Below are 21,396 nucleotides of genomic sequence, written 5' to 3'. Positions count from 1 at the left end.
GCCTGGATGGTGCTTTTCCTGCTCACGGCTCTTCAACCACTTACTTTTCTCTGCTGTGTTTGCCCGTGTAATTGTCTTCGCACACTGGCCTAAAACCCTGCCAGACTACTTTAAACAAAAGTCCTGCTAAACCATCTAGCATTTTCTTATATATGAACTCAGTTGAGAGGAGAACCACACCTTCCTCATTTTGATTCCCCGGTGTACCGTCCTCTTAATAAGCCACCAGTAAGAAAAATATTTCCGGTTGGTTGAGAGTGTTATTGGAACTCTGATGTTTTGAGTTATGTCAGGATAAATGAGAAGAAGAGTGAATTAGAACTTCTATTAATGCTGTCGTCTTCTGCGTGCGTTCGTACCCCTGCGTCTGTCTTCAGTGAGAGTTCATCACCTCTTCCTGCTGTTGTCGCCTGTACTTAGAAGGATGCAGCTGGTGAGTTAATGAAAATTATTAATATTTCTTCATCTCAGGGTAGTTTTACTAATTTATGAGCATTGAGATTTGAAAAGCATTCTTTGAGCTATTATTTGTACCATTACGAAGCCCTTATTTGTAGGAAGCAGCACAACTGCCTAGACTCCTTCTCTCTCGACTTGGCTTTCTGTAAAGTTAAATACAGATTGTAAAAGCCTACAAGGGGAAATCACAGTTGATTTGAACAGCACACGTTTGAGCTTCGTAAGTCCGCTCGTGCAGCTTTTTTTTTTTAAATAAATACAGTATTGTAAATGTATTTTTTCTTCCTCATGAGTTTTTAAATAACTCTTTTCTCTAGCTTACTTATTATAAGAATACAGTATGTAATACATATAGCATGCAAAATATGCATTAGTCGACACGCATGTTACCACTAAGGCACTAAGCTCTTAGTAGTTAAGTTTTGGGGAGTCAGAAGTTATACTCAGATTTTTCAAATGCAGTTGGGCAGATGGTGCCCAACTCCAGCGTTGTTCAAGGGTGACTGTGGTGTATATTATAAATGAATAAAGAACAGTTAGATGGCATTTTGGGGAGTTTTGTGAAGACTAAGTCACTGTTGTCTTTTTTCTCTCAGCATTTCATTATGAACATTTCCAGCCATACTCAAAAGGAGAGGCCAGTAAACCTTAACCCTTCATGAGCCAACACAATGTCAGAAATCCATGCAGCATCCTGGTTTTGCCACTCTTGTTCCGTTGGCCCTTCTCCCTTTGTTTTTTCTTGAGTTTTTGTTTTTTGCTTACTTCTGGGGGATTTTGAAGCAAATACTAGAAATCATGTCATTTTATCACTAAATATGTTAGTATGAATTTTTTTAAAGTTTCATTTTTTACATAACTATAATCCTCCCTAACAATGAATGAAAAATCCTTAATATATATTCTATATATATATAATTATATATTCAAATATTATATATATATTCAATATTTCTTAATGTATTTCTTAATATATATTCAAATATTTCTGTTCACCTAAAAAGGTCTGTGCAGTTGGTTTATTCAAACCAGAGTCAAAACAAAATCCATTCATTGTATCTGGTTTTCACATCTCCTAAGTCTCTTTTAATAATAAATATTGATGTATGTCAGACATTAGCTTAATTCAGAGTTCTCTTATTCTTACTTTTACCTCTTACTTTTACCTCTTATTTTACCTCTTACTTTTACCTCTGTTTTAGGGTAGGTACATACTCTCATACTTTCATTATTACTAGAATTTATATAAAGTAAAATTTGCCTTTTTTATTGTATAATTCTGTAGGTTTTAAAATGGATTGATGTAACCTTCATCACAGTTCTTTCACAGAACAGTTCCACCACCAAAAAAAGCCAGAAAACAAAACCAAAAAATACCAAGCCCTCCCTCATTCTGTCCCACTGTAAGTCAAACCCCTTCCCCTTCCCCTGACTGCTGACAACCCTTGATCTGGTCTCCATCTTTTTTATCTTTTTTTTAATATTTATTAGTTTATTTGGGAGAGAGGGCAAGAGGGGGAGCCCACGATGTTGGGAGGGTTGCTGGAGTTAGAGGGAGAGAGAGAATCCCAAGCAGATTCCACACTGAGTATGGATTCCAGTGCGAGGCTTGATCCCAGGACCCTGAGAACATGACCTAAGCTGCAGCCAGTCGTCGGATGCCTAACGGACTGAGCCATCGAGGTGCCCAGATCTGTCTCCATCTTGAAAAGTTTTTCCTTTTCACATGTCACATCATGAATGTCATCTAAGTTGACATTAAACAGTGTGCAACCCTTGAGACTGGCTTCCTTCACTCAGACAACAGCTGTGAGATTCTTCCGTGCATATATTCCTTTTCATTGCTGAGGAGCGTGTTGAGTCTTAGGGGCATTTCCCAGGTTACGGATCCACGCACTGTTAAAGAACATCGGATTCTTTACAGTTTGAGGGTAATAGGAATGGAGCTGCTGCAAATATTGCTACATAGGCCTTTATGTGATGGAAATTTTTCATCTTTTTAGAGCAGATCCCCAGGAGCAAAATGGCTAGGTCATATGGTACGTGTAGGCTTAACTTTTTGAGAAACTTGGGAACATTTCCAGAGTGGCCATACCCTACCATCTTGCATCTCAGCCACCAACGTATGAGAGAGTTCCAGTTGCTCCATATTTTCTTTAGCACTCGCTATTGTCAGGCGTTTTCATTTCAGCCCACTAATAGATGTTTTACTCAGTTTATTGAGTACTATAAAAAGTTATTTTTAATAACTCTTGAATGAGCTATTGAATTAAATTTACTTTATATGCCTATTATAAAAATAATTATTTCTGGTTTTCTGGTGATATTCCATAATTAAATATGGTAGATGTTCTATATGAAAAATATTGAATTAAAACCATAATGTTATTTAGAGAGGAAACTTTAAGTCCCACCAGACTTAAACCCTATTTGGCAAAGGGTTACAGAATGCTATCGGAATACATTTTGCAGTGGCCCATTCATTACATGTATCTTGGGCATGCCTCATTTCTGTTTTATCATTAGAAAGCCATAGTGCCGTAACTGCTTTTGCCATCAGTTTTCTGTTAGGGTACATTGATCAGGGAGGGGGCCACCTGGGTGGCTCAGCCAGTGAAGCATCATGGGACTCTTGATTTCCTCTGGGGTCCTGAGATAGAGCCTAGCCCTGCCCTCTATGCTGGGTGTGGAGCCTGCTTGAGATTCTTTCTCTCCCTCCACCTCTCCTCTCCCCTCACTTCTAAAAACAACAACGATGACGACAACTGTATTAAAAAAAAGAAAAAGATCTGTGAATAGTAAATTACATGAGAGAAACTGGATGTAAGCAGAGAGTAATTTCTCTGAATGCCTTTTAACTACAATGAACATGGCACTGTTGTGGTTTAAGAATGGACTCTTCCCATGTGTCTGATGCAGTAGCGAAAGCTTGCGTTTGAATAGCTTGTTCTTTATTAAAGCATTTTGAGCTCAAGGAAGAAAACCATTTGAAATTTGTTTGTGAAATAAAGATTGTGGCCCTCTCTTTGGATGATTCGGGGACCACAATCACTGGTCACTATTGCCTCACAGTGTGGAATTGCCTCCAGGATCAGTTCCCGAAATGTCGCTGCTAATGTTGTTGTCCCTCCCTTCTCAGATGAGATCACACTGTAGAGTCTCAGGGTGCACAGGGTCGTGGTTGAGGGAACGGCCCTGTCGTGTCTGCCCCATTAGCTGCTATGGTTTGAGCTTCTAGTTGGTAGTTTTTAAAAAGAGTGGAAATTATTGTCATCTAGAATCTCTGTGTTCTACTTCTGAAAAGTTTCTGAAGGGTTAGGCCTATTGACAGACCTGCCTTTGTAACACAGCGGCGTCAGAAAGAAAAACTGAGCCTGACAAAGGAAGATGGAGGGCAAGTTGCTGATGGGCCTGACGTTGTTGTGGTACGAAGCCTAAGAGGCCAAGTGTTAGGAAAATTTGGTTCAAAAATGTAAAGAAATGGGATGGGTTTCCATGGCTACGTCATTTTTTGTTTAAAACTAGCAGTAATTGACCCTTATGTCAATTAGGATTGGAATAAATTAAAACTAGAGGAGGAATAGGAAGGTTGTTACCTCCATTGGACCTAAGTCTTTGTTTTGTTTTAAAAACTTATTATAGATGTTCTTTAAACTTTATTCCTGTTGATATTAATAAAGTCCTATAAGTGCGCATATATATTGGGGGTGGGCGAAGGGGCGGTAGACATGTACTGGGTGGGGCCTTAGGTTGGGGTTTTAGAATACCAGCCTAAGACACCTGCTGCCCCCTGGTGGCGGCATATTAAACAGTGCGGTTCCGGGGCGCGGCATTCTGAAGACTGGAGTCCTAGATGTCCCAGAGGATTGTTGGGGCGATCAGGAGAGGTTTTCTCTTTCCGACTTTGTTCATAATTACTATCTGTGTGATCTCAGGCGAATCATCTAGTTTGATTACAGCCTAGACTTCACTTCTTCCCTTTAAAATGCAATTTTGAAAGTTTTTTCCAGCTTTCACATCTTAAAATTCTGAGGGTAATACATATTATATCCCAAAAGATGTCAAGTTCCCCTTTTCCCCTTAGCACCTAAATCCTGACAAATCCCAGATAGTCACTTAAAGCAGACTCTAGAGTAACTCCTGAGGCTTGCTGTCGGTTCATCTCCGGACAGTAGCACAGTCCAGAATTAGCCAGTGCCATGATCCCGTGTTATGATGAAAGCTTACAAGTCATATCATTTAAAAAGCTATTTTTTATTGTGGTACAAAAATAGCAAAACTTACCATTTTTATGTTTACAGTTCAGTAAAGTATATTCACAGTGTTGTACACCACACCTCCCAAACTTCCATCCTGCAAAACTGAAGCTGTGCCTGTGAGACAACAGCTCCCCTCTCCTCCCCTAGCTCCTAGCAGCCACGGTCTCCTTCCCACCTCTGTGAATTGGATGATTCTAGGGACCTCACGTAAATGGAATCATCCGGTATTTTTCCCTTTGTGACTGGCTCATTTCATTTCGTGTAATGTCCCTAAGGCTTATCCATTTTGTAGCAAGTGATAGCATTTCTTTTTAAAGGCTGAGTACTGTATACAGAGACCACATTGTATTTACCCATTCATCTAAGGCTGGGCACTTGGGTGTCTCCCACTTCCTTCTGTTGTGGATAACGCTGCACTGAACAAGGATGTTGGTCTACAGGGTTGATGAACGCAGAGAAGGTTTGTACGATTATTTTCCATGCACACAGCGTTAACGTTCATTATAAAGAACATCATTCGACCATGCTAGAAAATATGGCTTTGTATGAGGATGTGTAAGTTAAAAAGGGACATTTATTGGACATACAAACCCTATGCCAGGCACTTGTTATCTGTGGTAAATTCTGTTGTTTGGTCCTTAGAGGAATTCTGTGATTTGCCCTTCTATCGGAAGGGTACTAATACTTATGAAAATCACTGTGTGGCAGAATTTTTATATGTTATTTCATGTAATCCTCATATGTTAACCCTTGAGGTAGGCATTATTATCCCCATTTTTTAGGTGATGTACCTGAGGTTCACAGAGATGAAACACTTGAACATGTCGCATAGCTGAAGGGTAGCAGGGTTTTACCTGACCATGAAGTGAACCACATTTATCGCAGAAGTATATGTGTTCCTCATGTACCGTGCTTTCTCCTGCTTCCACAAATAACACTATACATCAGTGATCTGAAGGGTGTCGGGACAATATCAAGAAATTACACTGCTATAATAACTTACAAATAGAAAAACTTCGGTAGTGCCTTTCCATTAAATAGCGGTCCTTGGGTCTTCCTTGCAGGGAAACAGCATTCATTTCAGATGAATTCGTCTGCAGTCTATCAAGGCTTCCCTCCTGGGTGATTTTACAAGCTAAGTCTCCCTAGGACTTCCAAAAGAGGGGTTCTCGTGTGCCAGTGCCCCCATTTCTGAGGTTATCTCGCACTGTATTATTTTTCCCTTTTCCTTTCTCCCTTTCCTTTGGCTTGGCAGAGAGCTAGGACTATTTTCACGGCTCTCTGCCCACATCTCTCTTGAACTCTGTGCTGGTTGGGGTTGGAGTTTTGATTCGCTCCTTGCATATTGTTCTTACACAGGAAAAGGGCTATGAGGTGTTGTCAGAGGTGGAAGTTTTCTTGGAGCATCAGCAAGCTCTTGGAAAGACCTACTGGAACATTTTCTCACATGTGGAATTTTTAGATTACTAGAGATGTCGTGATACAGCATCCAAGCAACGAATTAAGCTTCTCTAAGAGTTCCTGTGCCCTTAGAATGGGTGAGAATTTAAAATCCTAGAGATAGGTGAGAGTCGAGAATGCTTCCGAGGATTCATTCAGGGTCTTCAGTAGTTCCTGAATACAGGGTGTTGGCCAGTAAGCAAAGAACGTGAGAGTGGCAGAAATTGTGGTCACTAGCAAATATCCAGTCTCTCCTTCCTGAGTTACCGACCTGCAGTTTTATTCAGAGTGATGGTGTGCCTCGAGTCATGGTAAAGGACAGGAAGCAGAAATCTGTGGGACTTCTGGGCAGTTTTGCGAAGGCAGGAACCTGAGTCCCCTGGAAATCGGTGCTTTTCCTCACCTGCCCTTCCTGCTTCCTCCCCCTTTGCATGGAGACATTATGGCCAACGGACGCCAGCCGGCTTTTCTCGGAAGAGGCTCTTGAGAATGGAAGCCACATGCTACCAGCGACACAGAGGAGCCTGGTGGCCTGGTGTGCGCACACGACCTCCAGTTCCTTCTCCGCTCCTGTGAGTGCGCCTGCCCGATGCGGCTTTGCAGCCCCTCCCGGAAAGAGGCGAATCCCCCTCCAGCCCGTGAACCTGGCGGGAGTGGGTTGAGAAGGCTGTCCTTCAGTGGGCCTTGTTGAGGTGGGGTGTCAGAGCTGGAATGGCAGGAGAGGAGGGTTTACCTGGGGGGGAGATGCTTGTCCCTGAACTTGGAAATTAGTTACATGTGGAAAGATGGATCACATGATGAACTGTGCTAAAGATAATGGGAGTCAGGCTTACTGCTGTTGAAGGGAGTTGTCAGTACAGAAATTTCAAGAGCAAGGATGAACCCTGTGGTGTGAATTGGGTCGGGTGTGTGGGTGTGAACTCATGGTTTTCAGTACACATTCATGTCAATCTGTGTGTGTTTATATGTCTGTGTATATAAATGTGTCTGTTTCTATCGATGGGTATACACGTGTCTGTTGCACTGAGGGAACCTGCTTGGGCAGCTGATACGACACCAGCAGGAAGCACACCTCCCACCCAGATCTTGGCTTCTAAAGACCATTTTCCAGCACAGGCGGGAGCAGAGCTCCTTGGAGAAATGGCCGGTAACTCCTGGGAGCCGTGAAGGACGTGTAGGAGTTAGCCGGGCAGCACGCTGAGGAAGGAAGCAGCCGCTGAGGGGCAGGGGTGGCCTTAGAGTGAAGAAGGGACGGATGACACCTGCCGCGGAGCAGTGGGACGTGTTTGGCCTGCGTGTGCTGAAGAGAAAAACGGGGCTGGGTGGTGATTGGCCCGTGTGAGCCACACGCAGGGACTTCGACTTGACTCTCTTGACCTTGTTGTCTGTCCCCACCTACCAGAGCCTCCCCATCTCAGCGACTGGACAACATGCGTCGTTCCCCGGTTTCTGCTGGTGGGGGTCTGGGAGCCACCGGGCCGCGGGGCTGCGGCTCAGGGTCTCCAGGAAGCGGCAGTAAGGGCCTTGGCCGGGGCTGTGCGCGTCTCCAGGCCGACGGGGAGGCTCTCCCTCACGAGCTAGCGGCAGGCCTGGGTCCTTTCCAGCCGTTGGCAGAGACCTCCATTGCTCTCCGCAGGGCTGTCTCCTTGGAGAGTCCACGGCATGGCCGCTGGCCTCCCTGCCGGCAAGGGGCTGGGGGAGAGAATGCACCAGAGAACCCCCCAGGCGGAAGCCACAGTTCCCATAACTCAGCGTGGAAGGAACAGCCCATGGCTCCCGTGGCTTCCTCTGCGTTGTGTTTACTGGAAGCAAGTCACCCACCTGAGCCTTTGCCCAGGGGGCAGGAGTCACACAAGGACATGATCCCGGAGGCACAGGATGGATGGGCCCGTCTGAGAGGGTGCCCCCCGGAGCCCAGGCCGGGATCGGGAGGGCACAGTTCTGCACACAGCTGCGGGGAGGGTGGGTGCGGGCCAGCCTGGGGGGTGAGGTCATTTAGGAGCGGGGCCGTCCAAGGTAACTCCGTGGGAAGGAAGGGAGGGACCTTGTTCCCAATACCCGGGAGCGGTGGGGGTGGGAGGAGGAGGGCCGGGCCCCCGGGGGTGTAGGTGCCTCGCAGATCCGGGCGCTGCCGCCGCAGAGGCACTGCTTTCCCAGGACTTACCGACCACGTTGGCTCACGGACGACAGTGGCTCAAAACCAGCGTCTGCGGAGTTTTGCAGGAAAACGGGCTGCTGGGCTGTTACCTTGTTTGGAAAATACATGCTCAGGCTGTGCCAGTCCCTTCCCTTGGATGTCTCGCAGGTACCCGGCCGCGACCGCTCGTAGTGACGCGGCCGTGGAAGGTTGCTGGGTTCGCGGGCGGCCGGACCGCACCGGGCCGCTCGGCTCCAGCCAGGCCCTCGAGGGGTGGGCGCTGGGCTCTCCAGTCAGCGCCTGCGAAGGACCCTCCTCCCTCCTGACGTCTCCCCTTTGTTCGCCGGCTGACCTGACCTGGACACCGCTGACTTTACGGAATCATGTTTTCACGGAGATGCTGGGTTTTTAATTTCAGGCCTGTCATCAGCCAGCCAGGCTAAACAAGGTCACCTGTGACTCTGGGGAGGTGGACATTCCGGCCCCCAGGCCTGGGGAGGGGAGGCCACAGGCCATCCCTTGTGGAACACTGTAGAGAGAACAAGCATTTCAGGTTTGCTTCACTCCAGTCTTTCCCTTGCATCATTACGGTCGAAGTTAAAAACAAGCATGAAGACTGCCCTTTAACCCTGGGTGATTTCTGGGAATTTAGCTGTCTGGGGGAGTGGTTAAAACGTGCTGCTGGAAGGTGTGAACCGGGTCTCGGGCTTCCCTCCCAGAAGGAGGCCTGGCAGCCACCACCCCAAGGCTCACCCAGCTCAGAGCCTGTAGAGCCCTGTACTGTGTTATGCTGGTGACACCAGGTGTTGGAAGTAAAAAATGTAATTTATTCCACGTTTTTAACATGGTTATACTTGTTGCCCAATATTTGTACTTAAGGCTGACCTTGAATCATAAGCGATTATAAACATGATGCTCCTAGAACGTTTATATCCTGTGATCTTGTTTAGGGAACACTCGTACAGAAAATGATGGGGCACTGGAAAGGCCTGATGCATCCTAAGCACGGAAGGGACCACCTTCCAGTTTCCTAGGATCGTTTTTACATTATCTTTATTTCTATGTATTTTATTTTCCTTTTTGTGTCAGTTGGACAATTGAAGTGCTTTTGAAGATACAGGTTATCACACATGTTAAACGTTTAATATTTGGAAAATTTGCTTTTCTGGTTAATTGAACTTTAAATATAGATGAAGGTTAAACAAAAATCTTTTCTAGAAAATCTCATGAAGTGAATTAGTTTGCCTTCCCTCTTTTTAAAGTATACAGAGCATAATGAAGCCTCTGCAAAATTAGTAATTCTAAAGTAGCGTCAGCGTGAAACTAAAGGACCTTGCTCACAATAGGAAAGATATGGAAACAACCTAAGTGTCTGTCAACAGATGAATGAAGTGTGTGTATGTATAATGTTCCATTATATATGGAGTTATACGTATATAACATAATGGAATTTTATATGATATTATTCATGTTAGGTGTACTATATTCATATATATGTATATGTATATATGCGCATGTATATATGTATATATAATGTATAATATTACATGTGTATATAAAATATATATTTTATTCAACCATAAAAAAGAAGGAAATCCTGCCATTTACAGCAATATGGATGGATCTGGGGCACGTTATGCTAAGTAGAGTTGGCCAGACACAGGAAAATAAACACTATATAATGCCACCTATATGTGGAATCCAAAAAGGTTGAGATCCTAGAAGCAGAGAATAGAAGGGTGATTGCCGGGGCCCGGGGGGCAGGGAAAGGGGAGCTGCTGAGCGCAGGGCACAGAACCAGCTGAGAGGAACACGCTCCGGGGGACGCGGCGTCTCTGGGAGGTGAGGGCCGCGGTGTAGCTTGATGGTGGAGATGTCACGGCACGTACGGGTGTGCGATCATCACGGGCGCACCTAAAATATGCACAACTTTGATTTGTCAAGTATATACTTCAGTCAAGCTGGGGGGGGGAAACCCTGAAAGATCCTTCCCCAAAAGAGAGGCTCACTGAGAAATAAGTGGTTTCCCAGAAGATGAATCACTAGAGAGCTTTTTAAAATGTTGTATTTTATTATAAATACGGGTTTCTGTTCCCAACATCAGGCTTACTAATTAAACTCTCTGGAGAAGGAGCGCAGAAACAGATGTGCCGAGACTTCGCCTGTGTCTCAGGAGCTCCGCAGAGTCCGCCCCATCTCTCCTCCTCAGGCAGGCCTCCCCGAGGCTCCTGGCACCCCACCTTCCTACCTGCGGGCCCGGGTGTCCCCATTTCCGGCTGGAATGTGGCCCCTGCCACCCTCCTGTTTGCTCTCCAGGATGACCTGTGCCCTCGCTCCAGGGTCAGCTTCCGTCCAGATCACACACGAGCAGAATTCATCTCTCCCCACACATATTCTTTTTTTTTTTTTAAGTTTATTTATTTATTTGACAGACAGAGATCCCAAGTAGGCAGAGAGGCAGGCAGAGAGAGAGGAATGGAAGCAGGCTCCCTGCTGAGCAGAGAGTCTGATGTGGGACTCGATCCCAGGACCCTGAGATCATGACCTGAGCCGAAGGCGGAGGCTTAACCCATTGGCCACCCAGGCGCCCCAACACATTATATCCTAATAGTATATTGTACGGATGTCTTTTTAAAGATTTTTTAAAATATACAGTTTTTATTGGAGTGAAATTCACATACCATAAAATTCACTCTTTTGAAGTGACGAATTCAGTGACATTCAGCATGTTCATCGTGACGGACGACCCCTCCATCTAGTTCCAGAACATTTCCGTCATCCTGAAAGAAAACTCCACGTGTGCCTGGCAGTCGCTTCCCAGCCCTCGCTCCCCTCAGCCCCGGCAGCCACACGTCTGTGGATTCACCGTCCTGGTATCTCCCATCACGGGACCAAACGCCGTGTGACCTGAGGTCTCCTTCCTTCCCGTGATGCGCTCTGGGCTCACCCACGCTGTGTGGCAGACCTCGCTGTGCTCGGACTGGGTCCCAGCACTTGTGTAACCGAGTTCCACGGGCTGGGGCTCGAGCAGCGAGGGTGTGGAGGCGGGAACCCGGGGCAGGGGGGGTTCTCCTGGGGGCTCCCTCCTGGCTGGTGCACGGCCGCCCTCCTAGTGCCCTCACGTGGCCGCTCCTCTGCTCCCTCGTCCCTGGCGTCTGTGGGTCCACTTTTCCTCTTCCTATCAGGTCATGGGTCAGACGGGGTGTATGGCTCACCCTGAAGACCTCGTGGTAACCTAGTGACCTCTTTAAAGACCCCGTCTCCAAATACAGCCACTTTCCGAGGTGCTGAGGGTCTGGGGTTTTAACCTATGAAACTGGCAAGGGCGGCACAACTCAGCCCATAACAATCAGTGTCTCTGTTTTACAACTTTGTTTTCACGCCATCGTCCACTGTGGAGCTCTCCGAGCACTGCCCCACCTTCCTGCTAGACTTCGAGCTTGAGGGCTTGGCTCGCATGTGTTCTCACGGCTTCCGCAAGCTCCGGGTGGATGCCGAGCATGGCGTCCAGACCCAGGATGGGCAGCCGAGTGACCACTTTGTGTCCTTCTCCTGCCCTAAGTACGCAAACTGTGTGTCTCCAGTGAACTAAGGGTCCTTGAATCTCGATGTCAGAGAAGGCAGTTCGAAACTAAGTATCTGCTTGGAAACTGTTCTGTTGTCATTTCTTTCTTTCCGATCAAAACAGAGAAAACAGTTGGCTAATTGAGAATTCCCAGAACCAGGCAAACGTCTGTGCTATGGGGAACAAGTTAAAATGTGTCACCTGTCCTTTGGGAATTTAGTAAGAGAGAAGAGAACCAGAATGTAGGGGCAGAATATGGCCCGTGTGCTAAGATACAAACAGAAGGCTTGGGGACAGAGGCAGGATCTGAGCTGAGATTTCAGGGACGGGTTGGATTTGGGCAGGAAGGTGTACATGTGGTGGTCCAGGTAGTAAAAAAAGATCAGGATTCGGGGGGGGGGGGGGGGCGGGGGAGGGTTCAGGGAGCAGCAGCAGGACAAGCTGGCGGGGTTTGGGCTGCAGTGACAGGGCAGGAGTGCAAACAGCTGCACAGGACACTGGGGTGTCCCAAGTGCTGCCTGGAGCCCCTGAGTCCAGCTCAGGAAGCTCAGTATGGCTTAGGGTGAAGATGGGGGTCGGGGCCCCTGGAAGGGGGAGTTCTGATGGGGCCCGTAGCTGTTTGGAGCGGGGTAAGGGCTTGAGCTCCAGAGTCAGCCCGACTCTGCTGCTTCCGGGGCGTGACTTCGGGCAGGTGAGCACTGCCTCGCCGGCCCCTCTGTCCCCACTCCCTCACGGGCAAATTGGAATGAAGGAGACACCCCGCAGGTTTCCATAGGAATTAAATCAGCTAAGCTATGTCAAGTGCTTGGAAGTACACCTGGTTCTGCGTGTGGTAGACGTGCGGGCTGTGATTAGTCACACGGGGTCTGGAGAGGCAGGTGAGCCTGCGAGGAAATACTGCTTTTCTTGCAAAACTAAAGTGTATGTATGAGATGGAAATCAGGATGTCAGCCTCCCCCAAACTTAACTGAGTAGACTGCTAGAGCATTTGTCAAGTGTCTGCAACCGGAGGACCACGCGGGGCGGGCAGGGCTGGTCATTTAATGGAAAAATAAAATGTCACGGTGTTTCCATGTGCATCCGGTAATTCGAGCATTATGGCAGAGCCGGTGAGGTAGGCAAGATGGGCATTTCCTCTCTGTGAGGCTAAGTGAGGTCCCCCAAGGGCCCCGAATCAAGTCCTTTTGAATCTGAGTATGTCACACAGCTTGGGACAAGACCCCAGGCTACTGCCTCTGTTTCCAGTACCTTCTCGGAGCAGGGAGACTCTGGAGAGTGATCTTTTGAGCAGAAGTAGTATTTTTCATTTGTCTATTTCCTAGAAACTAACTCTGCTATGGTTTGAATGTTTGCCTGCCCCCCAAATTCATATGCGGAGATCCTAACCTCCTTTGGGAGGTGATTGGGTCGTGAGCGTGGAGCCCCCGGGATGAGATTGGCGCCGTTCCAAAGAGACCCCGGAGAACTCCCTCGGCCCTCTTGCCTGTGAGGCCACAATGAGAAGATGCCATCCTTGAGCCAGAATGTGGGCCTCCCCCCGGCACTGAATCTGCCAGTGCCTCGATCTTGGACTTCTTAGGCTCTAGAACTTCAAGAAATAAGTGTGTGTTGTTTGTAAATTACCCTGTTATAACAACCCAGACTGAGTCTCATCTGTTGGATACCTCCATGCACGAGGCTCCATGCCGGTCATTTTACCGGTGTTATCTTGGGGGGGGGCGGGGGTGTAGGGGTGAGGGGGATGCCCACCCTACCTCCGTGAAGTGCTACTGTGCGATTGGACAGAGAAGGAAACTGAGGCTCAGAGGTCCGATCATTTCCAGTGTCACTGCCCAGGCTTGTCGGATCCTGAAGCCATTCCCACAGCCGGCGGTGCTGCCCATCTTGGGGGCCCGGGCAAATGTGAAAGTCACCCCCCCAGTAAGCAGCACGGCTGAGTTCCAAGAAAGGAAGTGTTTACTGCAGATTTGTTTTTATTCTGAAGATAGCAAAAGGAGATCACTTGGAGAATGTTTGGCCTTTGAGAATAACATTTCAAAATAGGCGTTTTGTCTTAGGAGAGCCCTCACTGGCAAGACAGGCCCTAAAATGGGTGAGAAGTGGGAGTAACGGAGCAAAAGGTAGGTCTTACCTCTCAGTAACAATCAGGAATGAGCAACTCTCTGGGACAGTGTGTGACTAATACAAAGTTTTGCTGATATGAGAAAATGAGAACCGAAAGGAAATATAAAACAGAGTTCAGGGACGTTTAGATAGTTAATGGTGAGCTCAAAGAGGTTTAGGTCATTCATGGGGAGTTAATAAGAAATGTAACTTGAAATACTGAAACAGAGTTTAAAATGTTCCAGGAATATTAATGTATAATGAGACAAGTGAGTGCAGCCGAGAGCTTACCAGTGGGTGCAGAGTCAGGGAGGAGGGAGGTGTTCCTTAGGACTGGGCAGATGAGAGTGTGTGACTGTGGCGGATGGGGGGGGCCATGTGTTTCATCAAATGACCCCCATAGTCATAGCCCTGGAGGAGATGGGCTGAGGAGGGCTGCAGTCTGGGCTGTGAGACACATTCTGGATAGCAAAGAGTTTCCCCACATCTACATCAGTCTTGTTAGCTCACATGTCCTAGTGCTTTAGGAAACAAATGCACTGTATTGTAGGACACCGTGTCCCAGGAAAACACACACACAAACACACACACACACAACTTAGACAAGAGTCTAGGAAAACAAAGATTATGTGAAGAAATGAAAATGTCTATAGTAAAAAACCCCAGGCAAGTCAAAGGCATTGAACAAGGTCAAGTGATTATGGCAGAGATGTGGGTCCTTAACTGGGGTGGGAGGGGCATTGTCATTAGGTGAAACAGTGGAAAATGGCATTTGTCACACAGGTGTTGTGTGTCTGAGGCCTCACCCGGTGCTCCATCTGAAGAGCCTGGCTGAGGGGGTTTTTCTTTTCTTTCTTTCTTTTTTTTTTTTTTTTTTAAAGATTGTATTTATTTATTTGACAGAGAGATCACAAGTAGGCAGAGAGAGGGGGGGAAGCAGGCTCTCCGCTGGGCAGAGAGCCCGATGGTGGGGGGCTGGATCCCAGGACCCTGAGATCATGACCTGAGCCGAAGGCAGAGGCTTAACCCACTGAGCCACCCAGGTGCCCCCGGAAGGGGCTTTTCACCCAGCCAGGAAATGAGTACTCCTGATGGAGGCCCTGGAACTTGCCCCGGGGGCAATCCTGCCTTGTTTCTGGATGTAGACTTGAGTTAAGGTGCCCTGGGTAAAAGCTAAGAAAAAAATATGAAGAGACTTCCCAGCCATCTTTACTGAAATTGGAACAGAGAGGAATGGACAAGTCAGTTCGGTAAAGATAAGGCCTAACATTTATGGAGTCTTAACCTGTTACAGAAAAGCAAGTACAGGGACACCTGGGTGGCTTAGTCCAGATCAGCATCCAACTCTTCGTTTTGGCTCAGGTTGTGATCTTGGGGTCGTGGGATGGAGCCCCGCGTCAGGCTCTGTACTCCGTGCAGAGGCTGCCTAAGACTCTCCCTCCCCCTTCCTCTGCCCTTAACCTGTGTGCCTGCTCGCGCGCGTGCTCACTCGCTCTCTCTCTCTCTCTCAAATAAATAAATAAATCTTTAAAAAAGAAGAAGAAGAAGAAAGGCAAGTACGGGGCACCTGGCGGGCTCAATCAGGAGAGCATGCGGATTTGATCTCAGGGCTGTGAGTTTGAGCCCCACGTGGGGTGTAGAGATTACATAAACATAAAAAAAAAAATCTTAAAGAAAAGAAAGCATAAGCAGGTGGATAAACGACTTTGTACAAATATTGATGCTTGGCAAGTCTTTAAAAAAAAATAAACCGGCTTTATTGATTTGTAGGAGATGAAATTCACCTATTTAATATTTGAAGTTCAATAATTTTTTTAAAGTTCATTGAATTTTTCAGATGCTCACCACCATAACCAGACACAGAACAATTTCATCAATTCGTAAGGCTTCCTCATGCCCCTTTGCAGTCCATTTTCTCTAACCTACTCCCAGCCCGAGCAGCCACTCCTGTTTTCTGTCCCTATGATTTGTTTTTTCCAAAATGTCAGTAGACATTCATCCGATAGCGCGAGGTCTTTTGCGTCTGGTCTCTTTCACTCAGCCTGTGCAATTGACATCTATCCATATTATTATACTTATATTCCTCAATTTTTTTATGCATTCTCAAGCTCATGGACACTTGGGATGTTTCCAGCTATCGCCTGCTATGAACAGAACTGCCCTAGACATTCATGGACAGGTCTTCATGTACGTGTGTGAGATTATTTATTTTGGGGCATATTCCCAAGGGTGAGATTGCTGGGTTGTATGGTAAATACATGTTTAATTTTTAAAGATTGTTTCCCACAGTTGCCGTACTCTTTCCTGAAAGCAACATATAAAGGTTTCAGTTGCCTACATCTTTGTTCATACTTTGTATTAGGAGTCTTGTCAATTTTACCCGCTCTGGGATGGTACCTCCATGTAGTTTTTATTTGCCTTTCCCTAATGACAAATGACAGTAGACGTCTTTTCATAGGCTTGTGAGATTCACATATCATTAGTAAAGTGTTTTTAATTAATCCATTTTTAATTGGATTGTTTTCTTCTTAAGTTTTAAGAGCTCTTTGCAGGGGTCCCTGGGTGGCTCCGTTGGTTAAGCGTCTGACTTCCGCTCAGGTCATGATCCTGGAGTCCTCATGTTGGGCTCCCTGCTCAGTGGGGAGCCTGCTTCTCCCTCTGCCCTCCTCCCTGTGCTCGAGCTGTCTACTCTGGATGTGAGTAATTTATCAGATATATACAGGCATACGCTTTTACTGCCCGTCAGTTAATTGCACTTTGCAGATACTGCATTTTTTTGCTACAAATCAGAGGTCTGTGGTACCCTGTGCCAAGCAAGTCTGTTGGCACCATTTTTCCAGTAGTACATGTTCCCTTTAGGTCTCTGTCTCACATTCTGGTAATTTTTGCAATATTTCCAGCTTTCCCATTAATATTAAAGAGCTGAACCTTGAACAATGCAGGGGTTATGTCTGCCAAACCCCCTGCACAGTCCGATGCAGCCCAAAATCTGCATTTGACTTTGACTCCTCTCAAATTTAACTACTGATAGCTTACTGTTGACCAGAAGGCTTCTGATAGCATTAACAAGTGATTAACACGTGTTTTGTATGCGATAAGTATGACATGCTGTATTCTTGCAACAAAGTAAGCTATAGAGGAGAAAATGTTATTAAGAAAATCATAAGGAAGAGAAAAAGCATTTACAGGACTGTATTTATCCAAAAGAATTTACATATAAATGGACCCGTGCAATTCAAACCTCTGTTGTTCAAGGGTGAACTGTATTTGTTATCTGTGATGAGTGATTAAAGCTCAGATAGCTAGCATTTTTTAGTAATGAAGTATTTTTAAATTAACATGTGTACAGTTTTTTTTATTCATAATGCTATTGCACACTTAATAGACTACAGTATAAACCTAACTTTTACATGCACTGGGAAACCAAAAATTTCATCTGACTGGCTTTGTCACGGTGTTTGCTTCATCACGGTGCTCTGGAGTTGAACCCACCATATCTCCAAGGTCTACCGGTGCGTGTTCTGGAGATATTTTCCCCAGTCAGAGTTTGCTTTTCCATTTAATCTTCAGAGCCTTTTGAGAGCAGAAGTTTTTGATTTTGATGAAGTCCGACTTATCCATGTTCTTTGTTTATTATCTGTATGTTTTGTGGCCTACTTAAAGCTTTTCTTCTAGAATTTTAGTCCTTTGAGTTAATTTAAGTATATGGAATGAGTTAAAAGTTTTACTTCATTTTTGTGTGAGTGTGTGCATACAGGTGTCCTATTACCCAACTGTTTGTTTTAAGACTGTTCATTCTTGAATGACCTTAGTACATTTATCAAGCTCGCTATTCTGTTCCACTAATATTTATTAAGCAGTTATTTTTATTGAGAAGTAAATATTACATATTATGTAATGATTCAGTGGTTTTTAGCCATATCAAAGTGCATGATTCAGTGGTTTTTAGCATAGTCACAAGGTTGCGCAACCATCACTCCTGTTGATTCCACAACATTTCCATTACTCCAAAAAGAATATTCCATTGATTTTTTTCCAGCTTTGTTGAGATCTCATTGTTGTAGAAGCTTAAAATACAGTGCATTGATCTGATACATTTCTCTATTGCAATATGATTTCCACCATAGTGTCAGCTAATATCTCTCTCATGTCACACATTTATCATTTCTTTTTTTTTTTTTAAGTTTTATTTAAGTAATCACTACACTGATCATAGGGTTTGAACTCAGAACCCTGAGATCGAGAGTTGCATGCTCTACCAACTGAGCCAGCCAGGCACCCCATCATTTTTCTTTCTTTCTTTTTTTTTTTTTTTTTTTTTTTGTGGTGACATTTAAGATCTATTTTCTTAACTGTCTAGTATATAATATAGTATTGTATACTATATTCACAGTGCTCTGCATTAGAGTCCCAGAACGTGTTCCTCTTCTTTTTTTTTTTTTTTTTAAGATTTTATTTATTTGACAGAGAGAAAGAAATCACAATTAGGCAGAGAGGCAGGCAGAGAGAGAGGAGGAAGCAGGCTCCCCGTGGAGCAGAGAGCCCAACATGGGGCTCGATCCCAGGACCCTGGGATCATGCCCCGAGCCGAAGGCAGAGGCTTTAACCCACTGAGCCACCCAGGTGCCCCACGTGTTCCTCTTCTAACTAGGAGTATGTACCCTTTGAGCAACATCTCCCCATTTCCCCGAGCCCCAGCACCTGGCAATTCCCATGCTACTTACTCTGTCTCTGCAAGTCCAGCTTTCTTACTGTCTTACCTGTTATCCTAACAGGTGGGAGGTGATATCACATGGTAGTTTTGATTTGCATTTCCCCAATGTTGAGCCCCTTTTCATGCACCTGTTGGCCATATGTATCACTTTGGAAAAATATCTATTCAGTTCCTCTGCTTATGTTTTAATTAGATTGTTTTTGGTTTTTTCATTATTGAGTTGTAGAAGTTTTTTCAAATATATTTTGAATATTAACCCTCTATCAGATATATGGTTTACAAATATTTTGTTCCATTCAATAGGTTGCCTTTTCATTCTGTTGATTGTTTCTTTTGCTGTACAGAAGCTCTTTAGTTTAAAGTAGCCTCACCAATTTTTGTTTTTGTTCCTTGTGCTCTTAGTGTCACATCTAAAAACTTGCTGTCAAGATCAACGTCAAGGAGCTTTCCCCCTGTGTTTTCTTGCAGGAATTTAAGTTTCAGGTCTTATTTTAAATCTCTAATCCATTTCAAGTTCATTTTTATGTGTGGTAAAGATGAGGATTCAATTTTATTTTTCTGCATCTGGCTGTTCAGTTTTCCTGACACCATTCATTGAAGAGACTCTCCTTTTCCCATCATGTATTCTTGGCTCCACGTCCAATGTTTGTTGACTGCATATGCCGGGGTATATTTCTGGGCTCTCAATTCTGTTCCATTGTCCATGTGTCTGTTTTTATGCCACAGTCATACTGTTTTAATTACTATAGCTTTCTAGTATAGTTTTAAATTAGGAAGCATGATGCCTCCAGCTTCTTTCTCAGTTCTTCTTCCTCAGGATGGCTTTGTCTATTTAGGGACTTTTGTGGTTCCATACAAGTTTTAGGATTGTCTTTTATATTTCTGTGGAAAATGCCATTGGGATTTTGATAAGGGTTGCAATGAATCTATACAGAGCTTTGGGTAGTATGGACATTTCAACAATATTAATGCTTCTGATCCATGAACATGGGATATCTTCCCATTTATTCATGTCTTCCATTTTTGTCATCAAGGTATTATGGTTTTCAGTGTACTGATCTTTTACCTACTTGATTAAATTTATTCCTAGGTATTTTATTATTTTTGGTGCTTTTGTGACTGGGATTGTTTTCTTAATTTCTTGTTCAGGTATTTTGTCATTATTGTATAGAATACAATCAATTTCTGTTTGTTGATTTTGTAGCCTACAGCTTAGCTAAACTTCTTGATTAGTGTTAACAGTTTTAGAAGATTCTGTAGGAGTCTACATAATTTGCAAACAAAGATTATCAGATAATATAATCTGCAAACAAAGACAGTTTTACTTCTTCCTCTTCAATATGGTTGCCTGCCTTTTATTTCTTCATTTTCCTCATAGCTCTGTTCAGGACTTCTAGTAGTATTTTGAATAAGACTAATGAGAGCGGACATCCTTGTTTTGTTCCTGATCTTAGAGGAAAAGCTTTTGGTTTTTTACTGTTGAGTATGATGTTAGCTGTGGGTTTGTCATATATGACCTTTATTATGTTGAGGTATGTTCCTCTGTACCCAGTTTTTGGAGCGTTTTTATCATGTAAGGATACTTTGTCAAATGCTTTTTATGCCTCTACTGAGATGATCTTATGGTTTTATCTTTCATTTTATTAATGTAGTATATCATTTAATGATTTTTTTTATTTGAAGCACTGTTTTCATTTTTCTCTCATAAATCCTGAACATTCTTATTATTTGTATTAATAATGTTTTTTATTTCCTTATCTTTTTAAAAATTTAATGTTATTTTTATTGTTCATTCATTGATTATGCACCATACCTAGTGCTCCATGCAATACATGCCCTCCTTAATACCCACCACCAGGCTTACGCAATCCCCCCCAACCTCCTCCCCTCCAAAACCCTCAATTTGTTTCTTAGAGTCCACAGTCTCTCATGGTTCATCTCCCTCTCTGATTTCCCCCGATTCACTTTTCCTCTCCTTCTCCTAATGTCCTCCATGTTATTCCTTATGCTCCACAAGTAGGTGAAACCATATGATAATTGACTTTCTTTTAACTCAGCATAGTCTCCTCTAGTCCTGTCCATGTTGATATAAAAGTTGGGTATTCGTCCTTTCTGATAGAGGCACAATATCCCATTGTATATATGAACCATATCCTCTTTATCCATTCTTCTGTTGAAGGGCATCTTGGCTCTTTCCACAGTTTGCTGTTTGTGGCCATTGCTGCTATGAACATTGGGGTACAGATGGCCCTTCTTTTCACTGCACCTGTATCTTTGGGGTAAATACCCAGTAGTGCAATTGCTCAATTTTTTTTTTTTTTTAATAATGAAAGTTTTTTTCCCCCCCCAAAGATTCTACCTATCTATTTGACACAGAGAGAGAAATCACAAGTAGGCAGAAAGGGAGGCAGAGAAAGGGGGAAGCAGGCCCCCTGCTGAGCAGAGAGCCTGATGCAGGGCTCCATCCCAGCACCCTGCAATCATGACCCGAGCCAAAGGCAGAGGCCTAACCCACTGAGCCACCCAGGCGCCCCAGCTCTGTTTTTTAATTTAAGGAATCTCCACACTGTTTTCCAAAGTGGCTGCACCGACTTACATTCCCACCAGCAGTGTAAGAGGGTTCCCCTTTCTCCACATCCTCTCCAACACTTGTTTCTTGTCTTATTAATTTTGGCCATTCTAACTGATGTAAGATGGTATCTCAATGTGATTTTGATTT

General features: G+C 44.7%; 2 protein-coding genes across 10 annotated transcripts in view; one reads left to right on the top strand and one right to left on the bottom strand.

The window, feature by feature from the left end:
• Nucleotides 1-21,396, top strand: part of GGACT (gamma-glutamylamine cyclotransferase) — a 53,185-nt gene that overhangs the window by 6,617 nt on the left and 25,172 nt on the right. Inside the window, exons 3-4 of one of the 8 annotated variants that reach the window (XR_009400051.1) lie at nucleotides 378-433; nucleotides 1,056-1,264. The exons of 6 other annotated variants lie outside the window; for them this stretch is intronic. The gene's annotated coding sequence lies outside the window, so the exon portion shown is untranslated. Of the gene's footprint in view, nucleotides 1-377; nucleotides 434-1,055; nucleotides 1,265-6,077; nucleotides 6,590-21,396 lie in introns of those variants that run through there. One more of the 8 variants, XR_009400052.1, reaches the window with a different exon arrangement.
• Nucleotides 6,871-9,887, bottom strand: LOC132002878 (uncharacterized). Of its 2 annotated transcripts, XM_059378124.1 has the most exons (3): nucleotides 8,653-9,887; nucleotides 7,558-8,405; nucleotides 6,871-7,458 (listed from the first exon to the last, which is right to left on the bottom strand). In XM_059378124.1, exons 2-3 carry the CDS (start codon nucleotides 8,151-8,153, stop codon nucleotides 7,152-7,154), a joined length of 903 nt encoding a protein of 300 aa, XP_059234107.1. In that variant the 5' UTR covers nucleotides 8,154-8,405; nucleotides 8,653-9,887; the 3' UTR covers nucleotides 6,871-7,151. The 2 variants fall into 2 exon arrangements, with proteins under 2 accessions (XP_059234107.1, XP_059234106.1); XM_059378123.1 differs by having other exon boundaries at nucleotides 7,558-9,887.

The sequence above is a fragment of the Mustela nigripes genome, chromosome 15 (genome assembly GCF_022355385.1).
Source record: "Mustela nigripes isolate SB6536 chromosome 15, MUSNIG.SB6536, whole genome shotgun sequence".
Lineage (NCBI taxonomy): Eukaryota > Metazoa > Chordata > Mammalia > Carnivora > Mustelidae > Mustela > Mustela nigripes.
This window is presented reverse-complemented; position numbering and strand designations above follow the sequence as displayed.

Bases quoted from the DNA above. Each gene is read 5' to 3' on its own strand.
- LOC132002878 (XM_059378123.1), bottom strand. From the start codon at position 8,153: ATGACCTCACCCCCCAGGCTGGCCCGCACCCACCCTCCCCGCAGCTGT. The intron at 7,459-7,557 runs GTAGGTGGGGAC...TTTTCTCTTCAG, and splicing joins GCTGAGATGGGGAGGCTCTG to CACACGCAGGCCAAACACGT.